General features: G+C 48.7%; 2 protein-coding genes across 8 annotated transcripts in view; both read right to left on the minus strand.

Annotated features, from left to right (window-relative positions):
* KPNA6 (karyopherin subunit alpha 6) overlaps window positions 1-7457 on the minus strand; it is a 68829-nt gene extending 61372 nt beyond the window's left edge. For both annotated transcript variants that reach the window (XM_008953495.4, XM_008953496.5), the window contains exon 1: window positions 6833-7457. In XM_008953495.4, coding sequence (XP_008951743.1) covers window positions 6833-6836 — 4 coding nt within the window. In that variant the 5' untranslated portion in view covers window positions 6837-7457. The remainder of the gene's footprint in view (window positions 1-6832) is intronic.
* A 4638-nt stretch (window positions 7458-12095) lies between these two features.
* TMEM39B (transmembrane protein 39B) overlaps window positions 12096-24693 on the minus strand; it is a 30366-nt gene continuing 17768 nt past the window's right edge. For 5 of the 6 annotated variants that reach the window (XM_063593251.1, XM_034960130.3, XM_063593253.1 and 2 more), the window contains 4 exons: window positions 22932-23268; window positions 19985-20172; window positions 14399-14519; window positions 12096-12531 (listed from right to left, as the gene is read on the minus strand). In XM_063593251.1, the coding sequence (XP_063449321.1) occupies window positions 12289-12531; window positions 14399-14519; window positions 19985-20172; window positions 22932-23268 (889 nt within the window). In that variant the 3' untranslated portion in view covers window positions 12096-12288. Of the gene's footprint in view, window positions 12532-14398; window positions 14520-19195; window positions 19299-19984; window positions 20173-22931; window positions 23269-24693 lie in introns of those variants that run through there. The other variant, XM_008953493.6, reaches the window with a different exon arrangement.

The following is a 24693-nucleotide window of genomic DNA, read 5'->3' on the forward strand; positions in this document are numbered from 1 at the left end:
GAACCCGGGAGACAGAGGCTGCAGTGAGGCGAGATCGTGCCACTGCACTCCAGTCTGGGTGACAGAGTGAGACACTGTCTCAAAAAAGTGCAAGGTGAAGCAGCATGTGCTGATGCAGAAGCTACAGCAAGTTATCCAGAAGATCAAGCTAAGATCATTAATGAAAGTGGCTACACGAGCCAACAGATTTTCAATGTAGAAGAAACAGCTTTCCATTGGAGGAAGATGTCATCTAGGACTTTCATAGCTAGAGAGAAGTCAATGCCTGGCTTCAAAGCTTCAAATGACAGGCTGACTCTCTTGTTATGGGCTAATGCAGCTGGGGCCTTTAAGTTGAAGTCAATGCTCAATTACCATTCTGAAAATCTCAGAAGCTTAAAACGTATGCTGAATCCACTGTGTTTATGCTTTATAAATGGAATAAACCCTGGATGACAGCACATCTGTTTACAGCTTGATTTACTGAATATATATATATATATATATATATATATTTTTTTTTTTTTTTTTTGAGACAGAGTTTCGTTCTTGTCGCCCAGGCTGGAGTGCTGTGGCGTGATCTCAGCTCACTGCAACCTCCACCTCCCAGGTTCAAACAATTCTCTTGCCTCAGCCTCCACAGTAGCTGGGATTATAGGTGTGCACCACCACACCAGGCTAATTTTTTGTATTTTTAGTAGAGACAAGGTTTCACCACATTGGCCAGGCTGGTCTCGAACTCCTGACCTCAAGTGGTCTGCCCGCCTCGGCCTCCCAAATTGCTGGGGTTACAGGTGTGAGCCATCGCGCCGGCCTAATGTTGTTTTCCCACCTGTTAATACAACATCCATTCTGTAGCTATACAGAATCCATCCATTCTGTATGAATTAAGGAGTGATTTCAACTTTCAGGTCTTATAAAAACATTCACGATTCATGAGAAGTCAAAATATCATAAATAAGTTTGGAAGAAGTTGATACCAACCCTCACGGATGACTTTAAGAGGTTCAAGACTTCAATGGAGCAAGTTACTGCAGATGGGGTGGAAACAGCAAGATAACTAGAAGTGAAAATGTGATAACTAGGTAACTGAAAATATGATTGAATTGCTGCAATCTCACGATCAAACTTGAATGGATGAGCAGCTATTCTTACGGGTGGGCAAACAAGTGGTTTCTTGAGATGGAATCTACTCCTTGTGAAAATGCCGTTAATCCTGTTGATAAGACAATAGGCTGGGCAAGGTGGCTCACACCTGTAATCCCAACACTTTGGGAGGCTAAGGCAGGAAGATCACTTGAGCCCAGTTCAAGACAGGCTTAGGCAACACACTTTAAAAACAATTTAAAAAATTAGCCGGGCATGGTGGTGCATGCCTGTAGTCCCAGCTACTCGGGAGGCTGAAGTAGGAGGATTGCTTGAGCCTGGGAATTCAAGGCTGTAGTGAGCTGTTGATAGCACCACTGCATTCCAGCCTGTGTGACAGAGTGAGACCCTGTCTTAATAAATAAAAAAAACATATATACATACATACATACACACATACATGAAATGACAACAAAGGATTTTTGGGGTTTTTTTGAGACAAGATCTTGCTCTGTCGCCCAGGCTGGTGTGCAATGGCACAATCATCTCACTGCAACCTCAACCTCCCAGGTTCAAGTGATTCTCCCACTTCAGTTTCCTGAGTAGCTGGGACTACAGTCACGCGCCACCACACCCAGCTAATTTTTTAAATGTTTTTTTAGAGATGGGGTCTCACTATGTTGCCCAGGCTGGTCTGAAACTCTTGAGCTCAAGCAGTCCTCCCACCTCATCCTCTCAAAGTGCTGGCATCATAGGCGTGAGCCACCAAGACCGGCAGATTTAGAACATTACACAAACTTAGCTGATAAAGCAGTGGCAGGGTTTGAGAGTATTGACTCTAATTTTGAAAGGTCTACGGCGGAGAGAAATGTTATCAAACAGTATCACGTTACAGAGAAATCTGTGGTAAAAGGAAGAATCAATTGATGTGGCAAATTTCATAGGTTGTTACTGCCACCCCAGACAATCACCACCCTGATCAATCTCAGCAGCCATCAACATCAAGGTAAGACCCTCCACCAGCAAAGATTACAGCTCACCAAATGGCAATTTTTCACAATAAGGATTTCTTAATTAAGATATGTACTTTTGGCTGGGCATGGTGGCTCATGCATGCCTATAATCCCAGCACTTTGGGAGGCTGAGGCAGGCAGATCATGAGGTCAGGAGTTCAAGACCAGCCTGTCCAACATGGTAAAACTCCGTCTCTACTAAAAATACAAAAATTAGCTGGGTGTGGTGGTGGGCACCTGTAATCCCAGCTACTCAGGAGGCTGAGGCAGGAGAATGGTTTGAACCCAGGAAGCGGAGGTTGCAGTGAGCCGAGACCACGCCATTGCACTCCAGCCTGGGTGACAGACAGGGCCAGCCTGTCTCAAAAAAATAAATAAATAAATAAAAGAGGTACTTTTACTCTACATATTATTGCACACTTAAGAGACTACAGTATAGTATAAAGATAACTTTTATATGCATTGGAAAACAGAAAAATTCGTGTGACTTGCTTTATTATATTTGCTTTATTGCAGTGGTCTGGAACCAAACTTGCCTTAGCTCTGAGGTATGCCTCTACTTAGAAGAGTACCTAGCACATAGCAAGTTCTATACAAGTGTTGGGTATTATTATTATTATAGCTTTCCCATCTCTGTCTTTTTTTGTGGTTCACACATTTTGGTGCAACCTGGGTTAAAATACAAACTGGCAAAAAATAATAAAATAAAAGCTGGCAAGTCTCTTTTAAATAAGGAAGGCTTCTCCACAAGTTCCCCAGGCTTCCCTTCCCATCTAATTAGCAAGAACTGCATCATATGCCCATGCCTAAATCAATCACTGTCTAGGGAGCTAGAGTTACAATGATTGGTTTAGAGTTTATATCAAGACCCACCCCTTGGGGTAAGGAAGGGTGGCCAGATTCCCAGTTAGCAAAGTAGTAGTAATGGTGAAAAGACAAGTAGTGTCTGCCAAGACTCATGAGGTTGTAGTCTCTGCTAGAGGGTCAGAATAAAGCAATCTCCAGAGCTACAAATATCACCCCTACAGGGCACCTAGTGGCAGGGAAATCACTGCAAAGGTCTGTTAAGGGTAATGAAGTTTGGCATAGCAGAAATAGTGTAGGATATACGACTGAGCTAGTAGGATACAGACTGAGAGTACACTTAAGAGGCAGTGAAATACGGCAGGTTCCGTACTTGTGGGCATGTGAAGGCAGGCTGTGTTAGTGTCTCCAGTGCCCAAAGGATCCAGAATACCAGCCTTGGACTAGTCACCTAATCTTCTCAAAGCCTCAGTTTATAAGTGTAAATGGAGATAACCCAAGATACCTTAGATTAGATGTTAGAATTAAATGAATGCATTAGTTTGGTCTACAACAAACAAAAAGCTGACATTCATAAAGATAAGCTACGATGAGGGAGAGGTACCTGAGATGGAGCTGGAAAGAGGAAGTTACCTGACTCTAGGCTAAAAACCCCCTTCAAGACCTTGGTCAGGGTTTGTTGCTCCACTGAAGAACTTTCATGTTGAACTGTACCAGAATAGGACTAACTTTATTTCTTAACTCCTTAAGTCTTATAGATTTATGTGCTGCAAAATGGGTAAGAATCTTACTCCTGGCTTTGTGGCTTACTGGCTGCGTTATCTTCTCCGAGACAGTTTCCCAATCTATAAAACTGAGTAAATCTCTACTTATTTCACTGAGCTTATTAAACATTAGTTCCTTCCCTTTGAGGCAACAGTGTTTCTGAAACTGAAGACCAATATAAAATTTATAACATAAAGTTTATAACATAAAACCCCCTAAATTTTTTTCACTGAAAGATGAAGCTCCAGCTACTAAGAAAGGCCTATCAGTCTTATTACTCAATAGGGAAACCTGGAAACCAGAGTGCTTAAGGGAAAGGAACATTATTGAAAGTGGAAAAGAATCTGTTCTGATATTCATGGAGCCCTTTAGGCTCCAAACACTGTTATCTGTTTTTTGTTTGTTTATTTGTTTGTTTTTGAGAGGGAGTCTCGCTTGTTGCCCAGGCTGGCACGATCTCGGCTCACTGCAACCTCCGCCTCCCGGGTTCAAGCAATTCTCCCTTCTCAGCCTCCCAAGTAGCTGGGATTACAGGAGCACGCCACCATACCCAGCTAATTTTTGTATTTTTAGTAGAGACAGGGTTTCACCTTATTGGTCAGGTTGGTGTCGTCCTCCTGACCTCAGGTGATCCACCTGCCTCGGCCTATGGGATTATAGGCTTGAGCCACCTTGCCCAGCCCAAATGCTGTTACCTTATTTAGTCCCCAAATATCTTGATAACACAGCCCCACCCCTTCTTTCCAGAGGTGAGAAAAGGAAGGCTCAGAAAGGAAGAAAAACATTATTGTGGACTGTGCTAGATGCTTTCCATATGTGTTGTTGTGTCTGACATTTAAGTGACTTCCAATACCAGATCTGATTCTAAAGTCATTGCCTTGAAGCTCAAGTGAATAATTTCTGCTTCCTTAGAATCTCAGATCTTAAAAAATCCAATTCCAGGCCAGGCGCGGTGGCTCATGCCTGTAATCCCAGCACTTTGGGAGGCCAAGACCGGCAGATCACCAGAGGTCAGGAGTTCGAGACCAGCTTGGCCAACATGGTGAAACCCTGTCTCTATTAAAAATACAAAAATTAGCTGGGTGTGGTGGCGGATGCCTGTAATCCCAGCTACTCAGGAGGCTGAGGCAGGAAAATTGCTTTAACCCGGGAGGCAGAGGTTGCAGTGAGCCGAGATCTGGCCACTGCACTCCAGCATGGGAGACAAGAGTGAAATTTCTTCTCAGAAAAAAAAAAAAAAAAAAAAATTCAATTCCAGATTCTCATTTTGCTTGCCCCACACACAATAATTAGAGTTATCAATTCACTCTGGACTCCTTCAGTTTCGTTCAGAAAAAGGATTTCAAAGTGGCCGGGCATGGTGGCTCACGCTTGTAATCTCAGCACTTTGGAAGGCGAGGCGGGAGGATCACGAGGTCAGGAGATCAAGACCATCCTGGCTAACACGGTGAAACCCCGTCTCCACTAAAAATACAAAAAAATACAAAAAAAATTATCCAGGCGTGGTGGCGGGCACCTGTAGTCCCAAGTACTCGGGAGGCTGAGGCAGGAGACTGGCGTGAACCCGGGAAGGTGGTAGTTGCAGTGAGCTGAGATCGCGCCAATGCACTTCAGCCTGGGCAACAGAGCCAGACTCCGTCTCAAAAAAAAAAAAAAAAAAGATTTCAAAATGGGCCCACATGCAAAAACAAAAAGCAAAACAAAACAAAACAAAATAAACAAACAAACAGAAAACCCAAACACATTTACAACTTTGCCTAGGGTTAAAAGCTTTTTTCCCCTTTTCTCCCTGCCCAACCACTAGAGGGCCAGGTCATTTAAAAAAAAAAACAAAAAAACAAAAAAACAGGCTGGACGCAGTGGCTCACACCTGTAATCCCAGCACTTTGGGAGGCCGAGGCAGGCGAATCACTTGAGGTCAGGGGTTCGAGACCAGCCTGGCCAACATGACGAAACCCTGTCTCTACCAAAAACACACAAAAATCAGCCGGGCGTGGTGGTGGGTGCCTGTAATCCCAGCTACTCGGGAGGCTGAGGCAGGAGAATCGCTTGAACCCGGGAGGCAGGAGGTTGCAGTGAGCCGAGATCGCGTCACTGCACTCCAGCCTGGGCGACAGAGCAAGACTCTATCAACAACAACAACAAACAGCAGTTACAAACTAGGCTTGGGAGTGTTCACCCTGGCTTAGCCACTGCGTGACCTTGGGTAAGTTACTTTACCTCTCTAAAGCTCAGCTTCCACATCTGTAAAATGGCAGTGGTAGCATCTATTTCCTTAGGTTGTACAAATTAAGTAAAACAAGACATGTAAAGCAATCAGAACAATGCCCGTACGTAGAAAGAGCTTAGCAAATTTCACAATTTTTACTGCTTTAGAGGAATTACCACTGTTGGTTCTGTCTCTAAATCCAAAGACTTCGCCATGGTATTCTCTCTGAACAGAGGCCTTGCCAGCCGGAGTCCCCTCAGAAAGATCAACAGGTCGCTCCTTTTCTCCTTACCAGGGCCAGCCCAGAAACCTAAAGTCCTCAACCTAAAGATGGCCAAGAGGACTTGGCCTTTGGTGTTCTACCATCACAAGCGATGCCACTCTGAGCCCAACCGAACCACACTATTTCCGCCTTGATTCCGTTCTCCCGGCCTTCAGCGGAGCAAGCTGCCCTCGGCCTGGCTGCCCATGCTTACCGGCCTAGTCCTGGCTCGCCTGACGTCCCCTCACTAGAGGACTCCACCTCGCTACGTAGGTAGGACTTCCCTGAGTTCAGGGGAGCCACTGAATCTAGTCAAGACACGCGTTGGCCAAACACAACCCAGGAGAAAGCTACCTTAGCGCCGCCCAGGCCTGCCGCCGGGAGCCCGTCCCCCAGCCCCAGTCTGGGCGCAGGACAGAGGGTAGGCCCCTTTCTACCTCCCAGGAACACGTGGGTTCCTGCCCGAGGCTACCATGTGGGGGGCTCCAGGCGTGCCAAGGTGTCCCCGAAACCAGCACCAAAGGACTGCTTCCAGCACGGGCCCTAGCTCGGCCCAAAACTGGCAAGAGGGGCACTCCCGGCCTGACTTTTCCCCTCAGACCTAGCTAGAGGGGATGCAGACATCTTCCGCAGACCGGAGACAGGCTCTCGCCAAATCCCAGGCCCCGACACTCCCTGAGCCCAAGAACCCTACTGCGTGGTTTCCTCACTCACCCATCGCGGCTCCGCTCGCTCACTCTTGGCGGCGGAGGCAACGGCTGCAGCTTCAGCGGCAGCTTTCAGTAGACAATATGGCGGATCTGTAGGACGGCAGCCCAAAAGGGACAAACCAGTTAACTCCAGGACGAAACGCTTTATTGGCCCAATCGCCTATCATTACACCGAAAGTGCGCACTTAAAGAGACCGCAGCTACTAAAGGTGGGGAGTGGAAATGAAATAGGAAAGGAGTGGTTGGGAGGAGACTGGAAGGGATACCTAAGAAAGTTAAGTGTGTCTAGGAGTTCCCAGCTGTTTCTGCTACTATTTCTTTTTTATAGTGAGATTTCTTTACCCGGAACTTTTTCTCCCAGAAGCTTATCCCTCCCTTTTTTTTTTTTTTTTGAGACGCAGTCTCGCTCTTGTCCCCCCAGGCTGGAGTGCGATGGCGCGATCTCGGCTCACTGCACACTCTGCCTCCCGAGTTCAAGCGAGTCTCCTGCCTCGGCCCCCCGAGTAGCTGGGATTACAGGCGCCTGCCACCACGCCTGGCTAATTTTTGTATTTTTACTAGGGACGGTGTTTCAACCATGTTGGCTAGGCTGGTCTTGAACTCCTTACCTCAGGTGATCCGCCCGCCCCCAAAGTGCTGGGATTACAGGCTTGAGCCACCGCGCCGGGCCAGTTTATCCCTTCTTCTAATAGTTGAAACCAATCGGCTGGGCGCTGTGGCTCACGCCTGTAATCCCAGCACTTTGGGTAGGCCGAGGCGGGCGGATCACCTGAGATCAGGAGTTCGAGACCAGCCTGCCCATGGTCTCTACTAAAAATACAAAAATTAGCTGGGTGTGGTGGCGCATGCCTGTAATCTACTTGGGAGGCTGAGGCAGGAGAATTGCTTTAACCCGGGAGGCAGAGGTTGCAGTGAGCCGAGATTGTGCCACTGCATTCCAGCCTGGGAGACAAGAGCAAAACTCCGTCTCTAAAAACAAAAACAACAATCATAGACCTTGGGCTGAATATGAACAACGAATCATCTAGAGAGGGGAAGTGCCTTGCTCAATGAGGCTATGGAGAGAAGGAAACAAAGAAGTAAGACTAAACTCAGGTTTTCTGATTAGGCCTACGTAGGTAGCCCTAGTTGAGGTTGCAATCTTATTGGGAGATGAGAAATAGAAAAATAGGGCTAGGTGTGGTGGTTCACGCTTGTCTATAATCCTAACACTTTGGGAAGCTGAGGCCAGAGAATCACTTGAGGCCAGGAGCTCAAGACCAGACTGGGCAACACAGTGAGACCCCATCTCCACAAAAAATAAATTAAAAGAAAAAAATTAGCCAGGCATGGTAATGAGCACTTGTACTTGGGTGGCTGAGGCAAGAGGATCACTTGAGTCCGGGAGGTCAAGGCTGCAGTGCCATGACTGTGTCACTATACTCCAGGTTGGGTGATAGAGTGAGACCCTGTCTCTGAAAGAAAAAAAAAAAGAGAGAGAGAGAGAAAGAAATGGGCTGGACATGGTGGCTCATTCCTGTAATCCCAGCATTTTAGGAGGCTGAGGCGGGCAGATTGCTTGAGCCCAAGAGTTCGAGACCAGCCTGGGCAACATAGCAAGATCCCCCGTCTCTTAAAAAAAAAAAAGAAAAACAATGAGACCCATGCAGTATAGTTAACAGAGTGATTTCATAATCATTTCATTTATCCTCACAGCAAGCTCCTTGAAGGCAGGGGTGGGTTCTATATTGTTTACCACCATATCTCCAGCACCTAGCACAGAATCTGGCACATTGTGTGTGCTCCATAAATAACTATTGAATGAATAAACAAAGGAATGAACAAAAAATTGAGTTACACAGAGCAAGGGACATGATCTCCCCTTTTAGAGATGAGGAAATTGAAGCTTTTATTGTTCATATGCCTTTTCAATCACGGGACGTATGGCTAGTACATATCAGGCCTTTCTTTTTCCATGACATGCCAGCCCTCCTGTCCCCCACCTCGACACACAGAGCCAGGCTATATCTTCAAGACACAGAGGGATCTATCTTCTGGAAGCAGAACAAGGGCCTGTCACAACAAATTGCCAACTTTAATTGTGCACCTGGCCCATTTTCTTGAGGCAAAGAAATCAAAAGGAAAACTCTAGGATGAAGGTCAGGAAGGGGCGCACTTTATTTCCCTTCCTACTGCCCCTGCTTAAGGTGAGACCTCATCACTTTGCCCTGTTCTATTTTGCCTGCCTCCTCTCTGGCCTCCTGCCTCCAGACTCTCCAGCTCCCACCCACTATCTCCTGAAAAGCAGAGACCTGTAATCTCAGCTACTGGGAAGGCTGAGGTGGGAGAATTGCTTGAGCCCAGGAGTTCAAGACCAGCCTGGGCAACACAGAGAAACCTGTCTCATTAAAAAAAAAAAAAAGAAAGAAAAAGAAAAAGAAAAAAAGCAGAAACCTTACAGTGTAACTCTTCTGCTTAGCAACTTCCTACTGCCTGCCCTTAGGTAATGCCCAGACATTTTAATCTGGCACAGACTGGTCCTTACCTGCTTCTTGGGACACTCCCCACCAGGCAATGCAGGCTCCAACCATATTTGGAGAACCACTTTTCTTCAAATATGCGCCTGTCTTCTCATGTGCCTTTGCATATGCTGTTCCCTCTGCTTAGAATGCAGTGCCCTCCCTTCCCCACTTAACCATGAGAACTACTCACTTTTTTTTTTTTTTTTTTTTTTGAGACGGAGTTTTGCTCTTGTTGTCCAGGCTGGAGTGCAATGGCATGATCTTGGCTCACTGCAAACTTCACCTCCCGGGTTCAAGCAACTCTCCTGCCTTAGCCTCCTGACTAGCTGGGATTACAGGCATGCGCCACCACACCCGGCTAATTTTTTGTTGTTGGGTTTTTTTTGTTGTTTTGGTTTTGTGTTTTTTTTTTTTTTTGAGACAGAGTCTAGCTCTGTCGCCCAGGCTGGAGTAAAGGGGCGTGATCTCGGCTCACTGCAACCTCTGCCTCCTGGGTTCAAGCGATTCTCCTGCCTCAGTCTCCCGAGTAGCTGGGATTACAGGTGCCTGCCACCACACCCAGCTAATTTTTGTATTTTTAGTAGAGACAGGGTTTCACTGTGTTGGCCAAGCTGGTCTCGAACTCCTGACCTCGTGATCCACCCGCCTCGGCCTCCCAAAGTGCTGGGATTACAAGCATGAGCCATGGCACCCAGCCTAATTTTTGTATTTTTAGTAGAGACGGGATTTTGCCATGTTGGCCAGGCTGGTGTTGAACTCCTGACCTCAGGTGATCCACCCGCCCCAGCCTCCCAAAGTGCTGGGATTACAGGCGTTAGCCACCGCACCTGACTCTGAGAACTACTCACTTTCAAGACTGAACTCAGCTATCAGCTCTTTGGGGAAGCCTGTCTTTCCAGATAGGGCACCTGTCCTCTCTGCTACTACAGGAAGAAATGGACACTAATTTTCCTTAGCATTTCACACCCAAATTTGCTCACAATGTGTGTCTCTCTCTCCTTGTCTATGGAAGGAACAGTATCTTCCTTATCTTTGTAACCATCACAGTGTTCAGCACGGTGTCTGCCTTAGTAGAGGCACCAAAAATATTTGTTGAGGTGTGTGTCTCCCATATAGCATTGTGAGCTCGTCTGCATACCTTACGGCGAAGAAGGGCTCAGGGAATGTGGGCTGAATAGATGAGAATGGCTGAGTGTCCATGTTTCCTCTCCTTTCAGCCTGAACCCTCCATCCTATGCCCATAGGAGGCAGTGACCTACAAGCAGCTGTTTCTACTCTAGCACGTGACCCTGCTCATACACCTTTGCTAGCCTAGGACTATTGGTCCTCCCTGATCCAGCCTCTGTTGACCTTTCCCACTCCACTTTTTAAAAAAATCATTCCTGCTCTAAGATCCACATTCTGTTTACCTTCCCCGAAACACACCAGGATGTTCCAAATCTATGTGCTACTGCATGTGCACTATTACATTTGCCTGCTTCTCTAACTGAAACACCCTTTTCCTCTCTTGTTCACCTAGGAAGTGGCTAATACAATTCAGACTATCCCCTCCTCCAAAAAGCCCAGAGAACATTAAGCATTCTCTCCCCTCTGCTCTGTTGTACCTTGTAACTGTTGGGCTCATCCCAGTGTAGTATTACTTGCTTGTTCCAGTGTCTTGGCATCCTCACCATCTACCATAATACCCAGCAAGGAGGGTCCCAGTGACTGCATGCTGAGATAATCAAGAAATCACATTCTGCCAGGATAGTAGTGTCATCTTTCAGAGGTTTTTTATTTTTATTTTTGAGACAGAGTTCTGCTCTTGTTGCCCAGGCTGGATCTTGGCTCAGTCTTGGCACTGCAAGATTGCAGTGGCGGGATCTTGGCTCACTGCAACCTCTGCCTCCTGGGTTCAAGCAATTCTCCTGCCTCAGCCTCCCGAGTAGCTGGGATTATAGGCATGCGCCACCCGCCATGGCTGGCTAATTTTGTATTTTTAGTAGACAGGGTTTCTCCATGTTCGTCAGACTGGTCTCAAACTCCTGACCTCAGGTGATCCACCTGCCTCGGCCTCCCAAAGTGTTGGGATTACAGGTGTGAGCCATGGCGCCCGGCCTTATTTTATTTTTTTTGAGACAGCATCTTGCTCTGTCACCCGGGCTGGAGTGCGATGGCGCGATCTCAGCTCACTGCAACCCCTGCCTCCAGGTTCAAGCGATTCTCGTGGCTCAGCCTTCCAAGTAGCTGGGACCACCGACATGCGCCACCACACCTGGCTAATTTTTGTATTTTTAGTAGAGATGGGGTTTTGCCATCTTGGCCAGGCTGGTCTCGAACTCCTGGCTTTCAGTGATCTGCCCACCTCGGCCTCCCAAAGTGCTGGGATTACAGGCTTGAGCCACTGTGCCCGGCCTTTCAGAGGTTTTATGTCCAGCTCTACCACTTCCTAGCTGTGTTACTACGGGCAAGTCACTATAACTCTCTGAGCTCCAGTTCTTCATCCATTGGAGTGATAGCACTTTCCTCCTAGGGTTGTCATAAAAGTTAGATTAAGGCAAGACCTGAAATACACACAGAGCAGCAGCATCTGGCACACAGTGAGCATTCAGTTCGCAGTAGCTATCACTGCTCCCGTGGCCTCCAGTGCCTTCTCATCTCCTCTACTGAAGAAGGCAGTACCCACAGAGGCTTCAGAAGCCACATGCTGGGGCTTCCTAAACCAGAATCCCACACCTCTGTAATAGGTCTCACACACACGAAGGGAAAGAACCACAGGACACAGGCTTGTTGGGAGTATAAAAATAGGACTTTTTTCCTTATCACATCAATTATCAAAGAAACAGTACGTAACAAAAATACAAAGCTCTGGTGGATTTTTTTGTCTTTTGTCCCCCCCCCCACCACTCCTACCCAACAGCCCCTTGCCAGGGAGCCCTTGGCTGAAGCCTGGACGCTGTCCCTGAGGTGACCCCAGGGCTCAGGAGAAACGGTGGTCCAGGTCTCTCTGGGGGCTAGCAGAGTATGAGTAGGCCTTGCCCAATACCAAGCGGTCCCGGAGCAGCTTGAAGAAGGCATAGTAGTTGCTGAAGAGGATGAGGGCCAGCGAGATGGTCTGGTGCCACTTTTCAGAGGACATTAGGGAGTACAGCTGATAGACAATGACAGCGCCCTCCAGCAGCAGGAGGATGTTGAGGATCCGCAGGGGTTTGCTGAAAAAGAACTGCCCGGAAGCGGGTGGGCATGGCTAAAAGGTGTGCTCCAGAAACCTTCCTCCTGGATGGGGGTTCTGGGTGGGCCAGTGAAGGGGACAGGCTCCTGGGGCCCCATGCAGACATGGGTGGGGAAGAAGACTTTCTGGGGTTGGATGTGGACTTTGCCACCTCATCTGCCTTTGCTTGTGGTATTCCTCCTGATAGGACTGCTGCTTCTGCTGCAAGCCATCTAAGATCCTGTTCAACTTCTACCTCCCCTAGGAAGTCTTTCTTGACAGGTTCTGCTTGCTCTCTCAAACTCTTTTTGTGGTCTAAAGTCAACACCTTTAAAAAAATTTTTTTTAATTTTTGAAAACTTTTTCTCCCTCATCCACTGACCCTCAATAAAATCAACACCTTTTAATGTCATCTCCTGGGTATTGTTGGGCCTGAACAAATTAGAATCCTATGACATAGGCATGGAAAGTTATTACAGACTCTACAGCCTGAATTACCTACTACTTCATAGGTACATCCCTAGCTAGGCTGGAAGCTGCCAAGGGACATGGCAACAGCTCACTCTCAACAGCAAGGTAGAAAGTAGGGACTAAAAAAAATCTCTGATGAGTTCAAAAGAGTGCACAGTGTCTAGGGATTTCGATTCCACAGGGGCCAAGGTACCTAAATCTCAAGAGCTGCTTACAGGACAGGAGAAGTGGTAGGAAATGGGAGGCCAAGAGACCAGGATGTCAGGCTCAGCTCTGCACCTAACAGGCTGCAATACTTTGGTCAAGTCCCTTTCCTCTCTGGGGCTTAGATGTCTCAACTGTGAAATGAAGACATCAGTCTAGGTCAGTGATTTCTCATGCTGTGTTCCTTAGAGCCCCAGGTTTCAAGGGGATCCTTTAGGAGTTACAGCGGGGGTGAGCAGGAAGTGAAGGGGGTTCTAACTCCTCCAAACAGAGCAGTGCCAGGATGTCCCATATATTGGATTTTGGCCTCTGATTGTTTTTTTTTAAAAAAAGGGGGGAGGGGATTTCATAGTGAAATTTAAAAAAAAATAGAGATCACTAGTTTAGATAATTTTGAGCAGCCCTTTCCATAGCTAAGTCATGAGTCATTACCATTAGTTCTCAAGTTTCCCAAGAAGGCACCCTTTAACAAGTTAAACTCTCTTAGCTGATTTCAGTATCTAAAAACAGAGATAACCCTAGCATATCTTTCATGTACAAGGTTCAGGGTAAGGCTGAGTAGGAAGGTACATGGAGAGTGCTTAACGACATGCCTGGCACACAGTAACAAATGAAGACAGTATTGTCTTTCACTGCCAAGAGCCCCTTCTTTTACTGTATCATCTTCTCTCCCTCTGTCCAATGTTCTCAAAGATCTACAACCAAATGAGCTGCAGTTATTTATTTATTTTTTTTTGAGAATGAGTCTGGCTCTGTTGCCCAGGCTGGAGTGCAGTGGCGTGATCTCGGCTCACTGCAACCTCCGTCTCCTGAGTTCAAGTGGTTCTCCCTCCTCAGCCTCCCGAGTAGCTGGGATTACAGGCGCCCGCCACCATACCTGGCTAATTTTTGCATTTTTAGTGGAGACGAGGTTTCACCATGTTGACCAGGCTGGTCTGGTCTTGAACTCCTGACCTCAGGTGATCTGTCTGCCTTGGTCTCCCAAAGTGCTGGGATTACAGGCATGAGCCACCATGCCCAGCCGAGCTGCAGTTATTAAGTGACAATTTATATGGCTGTCCTTGTGCTACATGTGTGCACTGTCTTCCTTTGGATTGGGGAAATACTGAAAATAGCTTTCTCTTGCAATGACATCACATTCCTGCCCTGCAGATCCTCCCACCCACTCAGGCCCCAACCCTCCTTCCCCGGGGAGGAGACTCACATGGAAGCGGAAGTGGGAGACGTCAGAGGGGATAGCCACGTTGTAGTGGCCTACGGCTTTGTAGACGTTCTTGCTGTGCTTCACCAGCACGCCCTGCGGCCACATGCATTCTTCAGTCCACCTGGGGGCACAGTTCAATGGTGCCCCTTATCCCCAGCTCACCCACAAAAGGGATACCAGAAGAATGGGCAGGAGGGAATCACCAGGGCTCTACTCCCATTTCTATCACTTAGACACGCTGACTTTCCTTTTCTGGGTTTCAATTGCCTCCTCTGTAAAATGGGGTAAGAATCATGAGGAATTCACTGTACTGTGAGTTAGGTGGTCTAGGGCTGACATTAATTACTAAGAGACTGTTGAGAGAACCCTTCTTCCTCTCTGGGTCCCTTTGCTTCATCTGGTCTCACCTCTTGCCTCCAAGTGGTCCACCACACAGTTGTCTGAGTGGTCTTTGTAAAATACTAAGCTCAGCCTGACCACCCTCTGCTTAAAACTCTTTGTGGGCTTTTTTTTTTGAGAATGAGTTTCGATCTTGTCGCCCAGACTGGAGTGCAGTGGCACAATCTTGGCTTACTGCAACCTCCGCCTCCCAGGTTCAAGCAATTCTCCTGCCTCAGCCTGAAGAGTAGCTGGGATTACAGGCATCTGCCACCATGCCCAGCTAATTTTTGTATTTTTAGTAGAGATGGAGTTTCACCATGTTGGCCAGGCTAGTCTCGAATTCTTGACGTCAGGTGATCTGTCCACCTCGGTCTCTCAAAGTGCTGGGATTACAGGCGTCAGCCACAGCGCCTGGTCCTGCTTAAAACCTTTTGAAGGCTTCCTAGTGCCCTTGGGGTCAAGGCCCCAAGGATTTGACATGGCCTCTGAGGTCTTGTGTGGCTTCCCACAACCCTCACCACACAGCTCATGCTGTTTCTCGTTCCTCCAGCACTCTGTACTGCTTCACGTCTCTCCCTAAGCTGCTCCCTCCAATTGGATTGCCCTTCCCAAAGCCTAATCCTTCTGGTAAGCTCTTCATCATCTTTCAAAACCCAGGTTCCTCCACAAAGCCTTTCTCAAACTCCCTAGAGTTTGACATCCTTTTTTTTTTAAAAAAACTTTAAGTTCTAGGGTACATGTGTACAACATGCAGGTTTGTTACATATGTATACATGTGCCACATTGGTGTGCTGCGCCCATTAACTCGTCATTTACATTAGGTATTTCTCTTAATGTTATCCCTCCCCCACCCCACCCCACCACAGGTCCTGGTGTATGATGTTCCCCACCTTGTGTCCAAGTGTTCTCATTGTTCAATTCCAACCTATGAGTGTTTTTTTTTTTGAGACAGAGTCTCACTCTGCCGCCCAGGCTGGAGTGCAGTGGCGCTCGGCTCACTGCAACCTCCGCCTCCTGGGTTCAAGTGATTCTCCTGCCTCAGAACTATAGGCACCTGCCACCACGCCCGGCTAATTTTTCTGTATTTTTTGTAGAGACAGGGTTTCGCCATGTTGCCCAGGCTGGTCTCAAACTGCTGACCTCACGTGATCCGCCTGCCTTGGCCTCCCAAAGTGCCAGGATTACAGGCAATAAGCCACCGTGCCTGGCCCATTTGGCATCCTTTAACTGTTCCCTGCATCTCCTGCTACTAGTCCACATTCCCCAATGCTGGTCATCTATTTATTTCCCATCTGTATACCTCACTAGGCTGAGAGCCCTTGAGCGGGAGGATCTAATCCATCCCTGTGTCCTCAGAGCATGCCGCAAGGCCTGGCACAGAGAGGCCCTAGTGAGCATGTGAATGAAATGGTAGGACCGGTGAGCTTTCTTTTTTTTTTTGAGACAGAGTCTCGCTCTTTCGCCCAGGCCAGACTGCAGTGGCGCTATCTCTATCTTAGCTCACTGCAAGCTCCGCCTCCTAGGTTCACGCCATACTCCTGCTTCAGCCTCCTGAGTAGCTGGGACTACAGGCGCCCGCCACTGCGCCCGGCTAATTTTTTTGTATTTTTAGAAGAGACGGGGTTTCACCGTGTTAGCCAGGATGGCCTCGATCTCCTGACCTCGTGATCCGCCCGCCTTGGCCTCCCAAAGTGCTGGGATTACGGGCGTGAGCCACTGCACCTGGCCCAGTGAGCTTTCTTATAATGTCCTGTGAGATCTCCCAGGAATCCCAAGGGCCTGGACCAGAGGACTGCAAGTCACAGCCTGTAAGCAGCCCCCTTCTCAACCCAATGCTCTTGCCTTGCTGACTCACTCATTTAAAAAAAAACAGTTGGCTGGGCACAGTGGCTCACACTTGTAATTCCAGCACTTTGGGGAGGCCGAGGGTGGGCAGATCACCTGAGGTCAGGAGTTCGAGACCAGCCTGGCCAACATGGTGAAACCCCGTCTCTACTAAAAATACAAAAAAAAAAATTAGCGGGGCATGGTGACACAGGCCTGTAATCCCAGCTACTCGGGAAGCTGAGGCAGGAGAATCGCTTGAACCTGGAAGGTGGAGGTTGCAGTGAGCCAAGATTGCAGCACTGCACTCCAACCTGGGCAACAAGAGCGAAACCCCATCTCAAAAAACAAAAAAGAAAAGTTATTGTGCGACTCACAACATGAATGAACCTCACAGACAATATGCTGAATAAAAGAAGTTGGGGGCCAGGCACGGTGGCTCACGCCTGTAATCTCAGCACTTTGAGAGGCCGAGGCGGATGGATCATGAGGTCAGGAGATTGAGACCACGGTGAAACCCTGTCTCTACTAAAAATACAAAAAATTAGCCAGGTGCGGTGGCGGGCATCTGTAGTCCCAGCTACTCAGAAGGCTGACGCAGGAGAATGGTGTGAACCTGGGAGGCGGAGCTTGCAGTGAGCCGAGATCGCACCACTGCGCTCCAGCCTGGGCGACAGAGCGAGACTCCATCTCAAAAACAAACAAACAAAAAAAAGAAGTTGGGGCCGGGTGCAACAGCTCACGCCTATAATCCCAGTTCCACTTTGGGAGGCCGAGGCAGGCGGATCACGAGGTTGGGAGTTCGTGACCAGCCTGGCCAGCATGGTGAAACCCCATCTCTACTAAAAATACAAAAAATTAGTTGGGCATGGTGGCGCACGCCTGTAATCCCAGCTACTCTGGAGGCTGAGGCAGGAGAACTGCTTGAACCTGGGAGGCGGAAATTGCACTGAGCCAAGATCGCGCCACTGCACTCCAGCCTGGGTGACAGAGTGACACTCTGTAGCCAAAAAAAAAAGAAAAAAAAAAGAAAAAAGAAGTTGGACACGATTTCATTTATATTAAGTTCTACAACAGGCAAAACTAACCTCTCGTGAAAGAAAACAGGTAGTTTGTCTTGGGGGAAGGATCACTGGGAAGGGCCATGAGGACATTTTCTGAAGGGCTGGAAATGTTCTATATCTTGAATGAGGGGTGGGTTACATGAGTATATATACCTTTATCAAAACTGAAAGAATTGTACCCTTTAAGATTTGTAGGCCAAGTGCAGTGGCTCATGCCTGTGATTCCAGCACTCTGGGAGGTCGAGGTGGGTGGATCGCTCGAGCCCATGAGCTCTAGACCAGCCTGGGCAACATGGCAAAACCTTGTCTCTACAAAAAAATACAAAAATTAGCTGGATGTGGTGGCATGCGCCTGTAATCCCAGCGACTTGGGAGCTGAGGTGGGAGGATCACCTGAGCCCAGGAGGTTGTGGCTGTAATGAGCTGTGATTGCACCACTGCACTCCAGCCTGGGAGACAGAGTGAGACCTTGTCTCAAAAAAAAAAGGATTGCACATTTCACTGTATGGAAATTTTACCTTAAAAAGAAAGGCCTAGGCCAAGTGTAGTGGCTCACGCCTGTAACCCCAGCACTTTGGGAGGCCAGGACGAGTGAATCACCTGGGGTCAGGAGTTTGAGACCAGCCTCGCTAACATGGTGAAACCCCATCTCGACTAAAAACGTAAAAATTAGCCAGGTGTGGTGGTGCACACCTGTAATCCCAGCTACTTGGGAGGCCGAGGCAGGAGAATTGCTTGAATCCAGGAGGTGGAGATTGCAATGAGCCAAGATTGTGCCACTGCATTCCAGCCTGGGCAACAGAGCGTGACTCCATCTCAAACAAACAAACAAACAAAAAGGCCTGAGGAGACAACTGAGTGCTAGACAGGCAAGGGCCCTGACCTTTGTGAACTTTCAGTCCTGAAATGACAGGCAGGTAACTAAGCAAACACAGTAGAAAGCATTAAATGCAATGATTATGGTATTATGGGCCACTGAAAGGAGGGGCCCCTTATAGGGGAGGGGCACTGAACCCATTCTGGATGGTCAGGAAAGTGTTCCTGGAGGAAGCAAAGTGCTAAAGGATGAATAGGAGTTAATCAGGATAGAAAGAATGGAAAGACCATCCCAAGCAAAAGACACATCACATGCAAAATCCTGAAGGCACAAGTGCATAAAGCATATGAGGACCTGAGGAGATTTGCTTTGCTTTGCTGAAGAGCAGAGGATGGGTTGGGGCATGGTAAAAGATGAGGCAGAAACATCTGGCAGGACCCAGCTCATCATCTGGGAAGCCACGCGAAGGACCACGGTGAGCCATGGACAGGTATATCCTCATGTTCAGCTATGTTCTATCTTTCTATTCCTCCCACCCCTCAGAGCCCAAGGCTAAGCCAAGCCTCCTTTTGGCCCAATCAGCAATGCCCAGTCACTCTTCTGGACCTCCAGGACAGAGCCTGAAAGGGACCCTGACTGACATGCATGGCCAACACCAGGAGGCTTAGCTTCTATGGCCTTGCTTGCATCTCTGCTCCTTGGTGGGCCTACCTCTGCAAACCTGTCCTAGGGGCCTCCTCTCTGCCAAGCCTTGTCCTGGACCCAAGACTCAGATGTGCTTCCGAGGTGATCCTGGCCTTGAGGAGCTTCCAGTCTAATGGGGAAATACAGGCAGGAAAATTAGTATAATGGGGTGAAAAGTACTTTGGAAAAGGGCCCCTGAGCAGTGTGACTTGTGTCTGCTCTGGGTGCAGTGCCTTCTTGCAGCTAGGTCTCTTTTGCCCATCTCATCCTTCCCTGGCCAGGGTTCAGCATCAACTAGCACAGCACCACATCCTGGCACCAGGCTGATGACTCTAAAGCACACCTTGGCATGGGTCCCTCCACTGCTAAAAATCCTCTATCTCCGCTGGGCCTAAGTCAAAGTCCAAGCTCTTTTGCCTGGCACATCCACAGGCCTGGTATGGATTGGGTGGAAGTAAATGTCTGCTGAAAGAGTAGGTGACGTAATGACCCAGTGGATGAGTGAGCAGGTAAGAGAAGAGTGAAGCATGAGCAAGTAAGGCAATGAGTGAATAAACAGTCAGCAAAGAGAAAGTCAACAAGTCCATGAATTACCATCAGTCCCCTCCCATCTTCAGTACACTGCAAGTTACCCAAGGATAGGGAACATGTGTGTCACGCCCCACCATACCCCACCCTGGACACCTGGCCTAATAATATACAAGACACGCTCAATAACTATTTGCTAACTGAATAAGTTAATCAGCGGGTGGACAAGTGATTCCAGATGCTGACCAGAAGGGCTGGGATTGGGTTGAGCAGGGTAGGGTGACTCACGGGTGCTGCAGCACGTTGGAGCACAGCGCTGGGTCCACCTTCTGCCAACAGCCCAGATGGGCGGCGGCCTTGTGCAGCAGGTCACAGTAGCTGGCAGGCAGCAGGTGCTGCATGAGGATCACGGAGGTGCTGATGGACACCAGCAGGAAGAGTTCACAGGACCAGCGCTTGTCATAGTAATGTGTGTTCTGGGGGTAGCAGAAGGTGGGTGAGGCCTGGGATCCCCGTAATGGCCTCATTCCCTTTCCTTCCCTGATTCTACCTGACTGAGAGGTTAGGACAGTCCTGGGGAGACCTCAGAATAGCCTGAAACCAAGAATCAAACACCCAACAAACAAGGCTTAGGCCCTGTGCCCACTAGCTGGTTTTCTACAAGGAAATTTGCTCCCACTGCCCACCACTCTGAGCCAGAGAACAGGCTCTGGGGTCCAAGAGACCTGAATTCAAATCTGGGCTCTTTTGCTTATTTATGTGACATTGGGCAAGTCACTTACCTTCTCTGTGCTTTAGTTTCCTCATCTGTCAAATGAGGATAGAGCAACTACTAGGCCCAGCGCAGTGGCTCACACCTGTAATCCCGGCACTTTGGGAGGCCGAGGTGGGCAGATCACGAGATCAGGAGTTTGAGACCAGCCTGGCCAATATAGTGAAACCCTGTCTCTACTAAAAATACAAAAATTAGCCGGGCGTGGTGGCGTGCGCCTGTAGTCCCAGCTACTCAGGAGGCTGAGGCAGAAGAATCGCTTGAACCTGGGAGGCAGAGGTTGCAGTGAGCCAAGATCACAACACTGCACTCCAGCCTGGGCAACAGAGCAAGACTCCGCCTCAAAAAAAAAAAAAAAAAAAAAGGCCGGGCGCAGTGGCTCACACCTGTAATCCCAGCACTTTGGGAGGCCAAGGTGGGTGGATCACAAGGTCAGGAGATCGAGGCCATCCTGGCTAACACGGTGAAACCCCATCTCTACTAAAAATACAAAAAATTAGCCGGGCGTGGTGGCGGGTGCCTGTAGTCCCAGCTACTCGGGAGGCTGAGGCAGAAGAATGGCGTGAACCCGGGAGGTGGAGCTTGCAGTGAGCCCAGATTGTGCCACTGTACTCCAGCCTGGGCAACAGAGCGAGACTCTGTCTCAAAAACAAAACAAAACAAAACAAAAAAAGAGCAACCATGAACCACCTCCAAGAGGCGCTAGGAGGATTGTAACACTTATGAAAGCTCCAGGCGTGTTACAGGTGCTCAAAAGACATTAAGGGCCGGGCGCGGTAGCTTACGCCTGTAACCTCAGCACTTTGGGAGGCTAAGTTGGGTGGATCACTTGAGGTCAGGAGTTCGAGACTGGCCTGGCCAATATGGCGAAACCCCGTCTCTACTAAAAATACAAAAATTAGCCGGGCATGGTGCTGCATACCTGTAGTCCCAGACATTCAGGAGGCTAAGGTAGGAGAATTGCTTGAACCTAGGAGGCAAAGGCTGCAGTGAGCCAAGATTGCGCCACTGCACTCCAGCCTGGGCCATAGAGCAAGACCTAGTCTTAAAAAAAAAAAAAAAAAAAAAAAAGGGCCGGGCTTGGTGGCTCATGCCTATAATTCCTGCACTTTGGGAGGCCGAGGTGGGTGGATCACCTGAGGTCAGGAGTTCAAGACCAGCCTGGCCAACATGATGAAACCCCGTCTCTACTAAAAATACAGAAATTCATTGGGTGTGGTGGTGCTCGCCTGTAATCCCAGCTACTTGGGAGGCTGAGGCAGGAGAGTTGCTTGAACCTGGGAGGTGGAGGATGCAGTGAGCTAAGATCGCACCACTGCACTCCAGCCTGGGCGACAGAGCGAGACTCCGTCTAAAAAAAAAAAGAGATTAAGTTCTCTCAAGCCCACTGCAGCTTGCAGCTGAGGAGGTACCTTCCCAGGAGACTGAGAGGTTAGGACAAAGAGAGCACAGGCTTTTGGGATCACTCAAATCTGGATGAACACTGGCTTCCTTACTAAATGATAAAACCAGACATTGTGACATGTCTATGTTACAACAGCTGCTGAAATACAAACTCACTAGTCTTTGTAATCAAGTATTATGAATAACAATGCCATGTCTCCCTCATTGGCTGGGTGACCTTGGACAGGTCACTTCCCTTCAGTGAGTCTAGTTCTCTGCACTCTAAAATGGATACAGGCTGGGGTGTGGTGGCTCATGCCTGTAATCCCAACACTTTGGGAGGCCAAGGTGGGCGGATCACTTGGGGCCAGGAGTTTGAGACCAGACTGGCCAACATCATGAAACCCCGTCTCTACTAAAAATACAAAAATTAGCTGGGCATGGTGGCACATGTCTATGATCCCAGCTACTTGGGAGGCTGACGCAGGAGAATTGCTTGAACCTGGGAGGTGGAGGTTGCAGTGAGCCGAGATCGTGCCACTGTACTCTAGCCTGGCCAACAGAATGAGACTCTGTCTCAAAAAAATAAAGTAAAATAAAAAATAAAAAAAGTAAAATAAAATGGACACAGGCTGGATGTAGTGGCTCACGCTTGTAATCCCAACACTTTGGGAAGCTAAGGCAGGACGACCATTTAAGACTAGGAATTCTGAGACCAGCTTGGGCAGCATAGTGAGACTCCATCTCTATAAAAATTTTTAAAATTAGTTGGGCATGGTAGCTCATGCCTGCAGTCACAGCTACTCAAGAGGCTGAGACAGGAGGATCACTTGAGACCAGGAGGTTGAGGCTGCAGTGACCCATGATTGTGCCACTGCACTCCAGTGTAGGTGACAGAGCAAGACCCTGTCTCTAAAAATAAAAAATAAAATGGAGATAGTAGTCACTCCAGTCCTCCAGAGATGGGAAATCACATCAAAAACAGCATAGTTAGTTAGGCCAGCAGGAGAACTCACATCGGGCAGGCAGCAGGGTAAAGTCCCAGCTAGGCCCTTTCCCTCCCTGGCTTGAGGTACGCACCTTCACGAACCAGACAGGCACAAAGGCCACATAGTAGGCGCTCAGCATGGAGCTGACGAGCACTTCCTTCATGCGCCAGTTGAAGTCCATCTTGAGGAACTCCACCTCACTGCGGATGAGGCTGGGCGACAGGCAGCAGGCATGGGTGGGCATGGCGTCCGGGCCATACAGCTGTCTTGTGTGCTGCTTCCACGTCTCCCGCAGTGTCAGGAGGTAGTCCCGGCTCTTTGCCAGGCCACTGACCGCCTCCCGGGGCCCCATGGAGGCCATGTGGTTGAAGAGGCTTGTCTTGCGGAGGTCGCAATTCAGCTGCAGGAACGGAATGTACATCCCAAACCTGCTGGGGAAGACGGTGGTGAGGGAAGGCCTGCCCATGGGCCAGGATCCCAACTCTCAGCCACTGAGGGGATCTTCTTTCCTTCCTGGGCCTCAGCTCTCCTGGCTGCCCAGAGGGGAGAATTTACCAGTCCTTCCATCCATCCACCCTACCATCCAATGGCCAGTCACTCAGCACACGTATTACCACTCGGTACGTGCCAAGCACTAGGGGTATAGCAGAAATGCTGACACTGGGGCTACAGTAGGAAGCAAGAGACAAGTCCCTGCACTCGCAGCCTAGGGATGACTCACAACAGCAACAGCCCACATTCGCTGGGCTCGGCCTATGTTCCAGGCACTGTACCGAATGCTTTCAGGCAAACGCTTTTCTCTTAACAACACTATTCATTAGGTGCTGTTATTTTGTCCCCTTTTCAGCTGAGGAAGCCTTGGCTCAGAAAGGTGAAGTAAATTCCCAAAGCTTACACATTAGTAAGGAAGTGATAGGGCAGGTGGGGGTGGGACTCAAAATCAGAACTGTTTGGTACCAAAGATCAAGGCACCTACTCAACAAATCATTATGAGTAATTAGTTAAAAGTGTACACAGAGGACAAGCACGGTAGCTCATGTCTGTAATCCCAGCACTTTGGGACGCCAAGGTGGGAAGATCACGTGAGCCCAGGAGTTCAAGACCAGCCTGGGCAACATAGTGAGACCCCATCTCTACAAAACAAATTTAAAAATTAGGCGGGTATGGGCCAGGCGCAGTGGCTCACGCCTGTAATCCCAGCACTTTGGGAGGCTGAGGCGGGCAGATCACGAGGTCAGGAGATCGAGACCATCCTGGCTAACATGGTGAAACCCCGTCTCTACTAAAAAATACAAAAAATTAGCCGGGCGTGGTGGCGGGCGCCTGTGGTCCCAGCTACTCGGGAGGCTGAGGCAGGAGAATGGCATGAACCCGGGAGGTGGAGCTTGCAGTGAGCCGAGATCGCGCCACTGCACTCCAGCCTGGGCGACAGAGCGAGACTCCGTCTCAAAAAACAAAAAAACAAAAAACAACAACAACAACAACAAAAAATTAGGCAGGTATGGTGGTACATGCCTATAGTCCCAGCTACTCAGGCTGAGGTAGGAGGATCACCTGAGCCTAGGAGGTTGAGGCTGCAGTGACCCATGATTGTGCCACTGCACTCTGGCCGGGTAGAGTAAGACTTTGTCTCAGAAAAAAAAAATACACGCACAAGAGAGGTATAAGTAATGAGTTGTTATGGGTGCATATGAGAACAGCTCTTTAGTTTGCAGAGGGCGGTTCAGGAACAAATATGTATGTGTTTATTACGTACCAGGCACTGAAATGGGCCCTTGAACAGAACAAATCCTTTCCCCTGAGCAGCACCCTGAGAGCAGGGCTGGAGCTAATTATGTGTGTAGCTGCTATTC

The sequence above is a fragment of the Pan paniscus genome, chromosome 1 (assembly GCF_029289425.2).
Source record: "Pan paniscus chromosome 1, NHGRI_mPanPan1-v2.0_pri, whole genome shotgun sequence".
In the NCBI taxonomy this organism is placed as follows: domain Eukaryota; kingdom Metazoa; phylum Chordata; class Mammalia; order Primates; family Hominidae; genus Pan; species Pan paniscus.